The sequence below is a fragment of the Gavialis gangeticus genome, unplaced genomic scaffold, assembly GCF_001723915.1.
Source record: "Gavialis gangeticus isolate Ggan-Ray unplaced genomic scaffold, GavGan_comp1, whole genome shotgun sequence".
NCBI classification, from domain to species: Eukaryota; Metazoa; Chordata; order Crocodylia; family Gavialidae; genus Gavialis; species Gavialis gangeticus.
The window spans coordinates 2,037,761-2,044,126 of record NW_017729004.1 but is presented as its reverse complement, the minus strand read 5'-3'; the positions used below and the strand labels follow the sequence as shown (position 1 = coordinate 2,044,126).

General features: G+C 46.1%; 1 protein-coding gene across 1 annotated transcript in view; it reads right to left on the bottom strand.

Moving 5' to 3' along the window:
• KIF9 (kinesin family member 9) overlaps window positions 1-6,366 on the bottom strand; it is a 65,424-nt gene that overhangs the window by 11,878 nt on the left and 47,180 nt on the right. The window contains exon 17 of the mRNA XM_019508019.1: window positions 3,217-3,393. Coding sequence (XP_019363564.1) covers window positions 3,217-3,393 — 177 coding nt within the window. The remainder of the gene's footprint in view (window positions 1-3,216; window positions 3,394-6,366) is intronic.

Genomic DNA, 6,366 nt, shown 5'->3' with positions numbered 1-6,366 from the left:
CCTACATTGAACACCTTCAAGAGTAAATTGGATGCTTATCTTGCTGAGATCCTATGACCCCAGCTGACTTCCTGCCCTTCGGGTAGGGGGCTGGACTCGATGATCTTCCGAGGTCCCTTCCAGCCCTAACGTCTATGAAATCTATGGAATTCATGACAGTCTGCACGGCTGGAAGGAGGCAACCAGCTACTGGGAGACCAGGGAAAAGGCAACCCTGTCTGGCAGTGTTATAGCGCTATGGAGCACTTTCTATCTCCACAGTCCATTTCCTATCCCTTCCGGATACCTGCAAAGTTTGCTGCAACTTGGACTCTGTTTTGCAACACATTTTGGCCATACAGGGAAAACAGTCCTTGTGCCTTGTGCTTTGCAATGTCCTGACTGCTTGTATTATAGATATTACCACTGTAGTAGTAGGCAACTGTCTGTCTCCCGAGATAACAGAATTACACCAAGTGAGACATCAGCTCACTGAATATAATCCTTGCTATATGAGTCATAGTAGATTTAACACACTGATTAAGCTTTTACTGTTAACAAAGCCCATCAGATTTATGTTAGTGTAACAAAAGTCTTTCTAGGACTTAGGTGGATACAGAAAAGACTTTCTAGGATTTTTGTTGATATTAAAAAAGCCTTTCTTAGCTTCATGTTGATATAGCAAAGCCTTTCAAACTTTGAATGAGAAAAAAGTCCTCATAAGATGTTAATAATGAGACTAAACATGACATAATGGCACTGATTTTCTGCAGTCATTCCCTGCATAGTGAGAATGCAGCCTATACTTTGTAAGAGAAGCATACAAGGCTTGGCTCTCAATAAAGCCTTTGGCAAGTGGGGGACCATTATTTCTTGAATCTGGTGTGATAAGCAGTTGAGCACCCAGGATAGTGGGCAGGGGTGGGAACGTTCACATGCAAGAGGCCTTCAGCAAAGCAGCAGGCTGCAGTAGGGTTGGAGGAGTGGGTATAGCTAGACAGGTCTGGCTTGATCAAAAGGACAGGAGAGGGTATCAGGAGAAAGAAGAGGCATTTTCACTAACCACAACTGCCATTTTGAACAGGTGGAGAGCAGAATTCAGGGAAGGTCCTTGCCCACGTCTGCTCAAGATGGTAGCAGCCAGCACAGGGAACAAAATGCCAATTGTGTATCTCAGTCCACAGTTACACTCTCTTACAATAAAGAAAAACACAATCATGCTTACCGCTATCCTCAGCAGCTCAAGTGCTCTCAGAATCAGGAGGTTGGCCAGCAATGGGCAATGAGGACTCAGGTGTGTGAGGTTTCAGAGGCAAACCGCTCCTGACTGTCAATCACACCGTCTTGCAAGGAAGAGTCGGTCCTGCTGTAGCGCATCCTCTGCTCTGTTGCTAGGGTCTGGCATTATGCAGATGCAGCAGTTCAAGGCTGGTGTCTTGTTCCAAAATCTGTCCAACTCTTCCAGCTTTGTCCTGCACGTAGGCTAGCCTCAAGTCCTGTGACTTAATGCCCACTGCACAGCATCCCATTTGTCACCTTGTACAGGATTGTAGGATCAGAGAGGAGAGTAGGGCTGGAAGAGACCTCACAGGGTCATCTAGTCCAGCCCCTGCTCAAGGCAGGATCATCCCTGACTGCACCATCCCAGCCAAGTGTCCGTCTAAGAAGCTTCTGCAAGGTTCCAAACATGGAGAATCCACAGCCTCTCTGGGCAGCCTGTCCTGACCACCCTCATAGTCAGAAAGTTCTTCCTAATCTCCAGCCTAAATTTCCCTCACTGCCTTTTGAGACCATTGCTCCTACTCCCGTCCCCTACAGCCACAGAGAAAAGCCTGTCTCCATCTTCTCTATAATCGCCCTTCAGGTATTTGAAGACTGTTATCCAATTACCCTCATTCTCTGGGCTAAATAAACCTAGCTATTTTAGCTTTGGCCAACTTCATTCCTTCAGAAATGTTCTGGTTTCTGTGCCTGGGCGTGGGGACTTCCCACGCCTTCCCCTCTTCTCAGAGGGTGAGAGGGCCCAGGATCTCAGCCCTGGCCTGCCTGGAAGAATGATGAGCAGACCTGGCACAAAGGTAGCAGGTAAAATATGCAGGTGTTGACTCTAGAGCATGCAAGCCCCAAGAGGCAGACTCTGTCTGCATCCCATGTTTAAACGAGGAAACTGCAGGTACTCACTGTGCCCTCAGACCAGTGGACACCACAGAGGTAAGAAAGCAGCTAGCTGAAGTAGCAAAGCAGGATGAGCAAGTGGTAGCAGGTCACCAGAACACTTTTGGGCATACGTGTGTCTACACAGACACAACAACCAGGTAACTTCCTCAGATGCAGAATTACTCCTGATCCAGCAGGTCTGAATCTTTGGATCCACTCTGTAGCAGGGAATCATGTTAAATACATATGGCTTTTTGCCCAAATACAACCTATGCTCAGACATACACTGCCCATGTAGGTGTAACCCTTGCTAGAGTAATGATTAATACAACCACCGGTCAGTGCATGTACAAATTATAAGGAGGCCCTGCTAACAGCACAAACTGAATACAGAATTAGGCATACCACATGTGCTTTGTACAGGAGTGCTGGGAAAGTAGCTTGTTACTTTTGGAGGAGAATCTAAGGCCAACAGATAAAGCGTGACTTGCTGAGACCAGCACAGAACATCAAAACAAAGTTCAGAGTGACCCGACCACAGGTGTTCGTACCTGGTGAGAAGGTTGTATTAAGTGGTGAGAAGCAGTATGTAAATGATGTCACCTAACTGTGTTTTAGTACTTGGTGAAAACTAGGATGAGTATGCTGTAAACACAAAATTGTTTTGATCAGTGTATAAAAAGGGGGCTTGGGAACCCTTAATACTTTGGGCTGGGTTTGATGGTTATGTTCATGCTTGTACCATATCTGCAAAGACCCAGCTAGCCACCGTGTACCACGTAAGCCACAGATGCTAGCATGTCTAGGCTTGTTTGTAGACAATAATCCTGGCTGAGTTTTTGCTACTAAGAACTGACGACCGCAGTCTCTTTCTGGGAATAACAACCTCGTTAGGGGCATGGCATCAGAGATGGTATCCTGATTGCACGTGCACAGACATCCAAACTGAAGAAGCGTGATGTGGCCAGTAATATCTAACCCCCCAACAACACTAACAGGGTCAGATGACAGCACTGATGGAGTCCTATGGTAGTCATGCCCTTTAAGGGAGAACCTGCCCCATTCAAAAAGAGCAGCTACCTCGGTCGGTTGGAATCCTCTCTGGGCGCCATCTCTGAGCGGTGAGTTTCAATACTGGCTGCGTCCTGTTCCTTTCCCTCCTTCATGTCCAGATCCTTGTTTGCACTCACCAGTTGGCTTCTTGATATGGAAAAAGACTCCAGGTCTTTTACAGAACCTTCCTTCCTGGGTGTGAGGCTAGGAGGAAACAGATAGTTATCAGAAGAAATTTATACCAAAATCTGTACCATGGGATTTGAGGAGTACAGGGCAGACTCCAAGCCTACTAGTAAATGAGGAAAGTTTTACCAGCTTAAATGAGGCAGCATTAGGCCCTATATCCTTACTGTCCCGCAACCTTACTTCCTAAACTGGACAGATCTCCCTGAATCTAAATCTCTGTAGAAATATCAGCATGGGCAGAATCAACTTGCTGTGCGGGTGCAGTAGGAGTCCAGATATTCTGACGGTGTCCCGGTCAAGTCCACACACATAATTGTGAAGCTGTCCGTGTCAGAAAGCGTGTTGATGAAAAGACTCAATACACAACTATGTGCTCAGAGCAAATCATAGCAGGCAGTGGGCCCGTGCTGAGTCTCAATGATCCATCAGCAGAGTCCAGCAGACTCAGTCTAGCCTCAGGTATAGTTTAAGACAGTGATTCTCAAGCAGAGTCCTGTGGCACCCTGGGGTACCTTGAGATCTTTTCAAGGGTGCCATTGGGTACTGCACAAAGTTTGCACTGTTTGGGTGCACAAGATAAATCCGGAGATTTCAAACAGGAATTCATTTGACACCCTGACCTATCTTGGTCTTTCTATGTTATTTGTAACAGAAGAATTGCTCCATTATTTTTCTGTAGTCAAAAAATAAGCGAAAATGAAGAACTGGCATTTGCTGAGCAATGCCTTGAGTCTAACAAGGGGTGCCTCAAACCTAACGAGAGGTGCCTTGAATTTAAGAAGACTGAGAACCACTGGTCTAAGAAAAGAGTCATCTCACGTAGCTGAGTTCAGTGAATGACACCAGTCTGTTCTCCATGGGACACTTAGTGTGACGTCATACAGATGAGGACAGAAACTACATTACTGTGTGGAGAAATACTCTGGCACCAGCCAGGGCCACACCACACTGTGCCCCCAACCTAGGACTATGCAGGGGAGACCCTCAGAAGTGTAGGGGAACTAGGACTGTCCTTCCCTGCCACACGGGGAGACACTTCAGGGATGAATCAGCTGGAGGCTCCAGCAAACTAGAGCAACTGCAGAAACTGCCAGAGCAGGGACTTAGTGGAGACATCTGCAGTTCTACAGAATGTTTTCTGCCCTGTGCTAACTGATCATTTACTCCAGCCTTCCTCCTCCTCCCTCTCAAATTCTTCACTCCAGCGTCACTCAACAACTACCTCTCTATCCCCCTTCCTTTGCCCCATCACTCTCCTTCCTCTCCTTTCCATTTAGCAGATCCTCTCCTACCTAAATGCACATCAAGAAATGGCATTGTCATGCCCTTCTGTTTTGGGGTCTGTGTTGTCTTTTTAGCTTGTAAGCTCTTCAGAGGAGGCAGTCTGTGTTGCTCTGGGTTGAGCAAAAAATGGTTGGTTCTTAGTGAACATAAGTCATGGTAAGAACTGCTCACTGCAAATTTTGCCAGACTTTTAGAATGAATGAATCTGGCGGATGACACTGATTGCCCAAGGACACATTGTGATGAGCAGTTCTGGGCTTTATGAGGATGCCCCAACCGTGTGTCATTGCTCATAGCACTATGCTTGAGACTTTAGCACTGAAATGGTCACAGATATCATTAGGTCCCTTTCCATCTGTGCAAAGTGGCTGTAAAATAGCCCATAAATCTCTGGTTATTGCCAAAAACATGAGATATCATTAATATATGGAAGATTTTTATGAGTGGAACAAGAAATATAGAATCATAGACAACGAGGATTAGAAGGGATGTCAGGAGGTCACATCTAGTCCAATCCCCTGCTCAAAGCAGGACCAGCCCCAACTAGATCATCCCAGCCAAGGCCTTGTCTAGCCACTCTTTAAAACCTCCAAGGATGGAGAGTGCACCACGTCTCTGGGTAACCCATTCCAGTGCTTCACCACCCTCCTAGTGAGAAAGTTTTCCTAATATCCAACCTCAACTTCCCTTGCTGCAGCCTGAGCCCATTGCTCCTTGTCCTGCCATCTGCCCCCACTGAGAACAGCCCAACCCCATCTCCTTTGCAGCCTCCCTGCAGGGAGGTGAAGGCTGCTATAAAAAAAAAAAAAACATCTCTGACCAAAGTGGAGCAGCAAGTTTTGTGAGGGAAAGTAATATCTTTTATTGGACTGACTTATGTATTTGGGGCAGAGAAAATTTCAGGTTTCAAGCACCCTCATTAGGTCTAAGAAAGCAGTCACAGTCCAAGCTAAACAGAAATGAGAACAACTGTTCTGGCTTGCACTTATGTTAATTAACTGGCCCACACAACAGAGAAGTGGGCAGTTATCACCAGTAGATATGATGAGTAGGTAGCAGAGAGAGAAGTTATAATGGTCCATAAAACTGATGTTTATGCCAAGTTTATGTTCTTTGATGACTAGTAAAGCTGTGACTTTGTTCCCAGGTCTCTCCTTTGAAGGTGTTGTGTAGGTTTCCTTTGACGATGAGGACTCTGGTCAGAGTTGGAGTGGTTATTTTCTTTAAAGTGTTCTGCCGCTGGTGAGTGGGCGTTTCATTTTTCTGTACTTTGGTTTCACTGGCATAATTTCCATAAGAGCATCTGGTACACTTGATGAGGTATGTCACGTGCTGGGAGAGGCGAGTGTTGGGTGCCTCGATCCTGATGTTTTTGCTATGGGTGGTGTTGATCCCAATTGCTGTGGAGATACATTTTCAAGTTTTACATTGTTTTTCTGGCAAGGCCTGCTTCCATTTGGTGCTTGCTGACCATCTGCAGGTTTGCTTCTGGGGGTGAGTTTGACAAAGGCCTGTTTGAAAGCCGGAAAGAGGAGACGAAGGAAAATTGTCTTTTAAGGTATATTCTTCTTCCAGTATGGGTTGTAACTGCTTGATGATATTTCATATATAGTTTCATAGTTTCATAGTTTCTAGGGTCGGAAGGGACCTGAGCAGATCATCTAGTCCGACCCCCTGCCATGGCAGGAAGAGCACTGGGGTTAA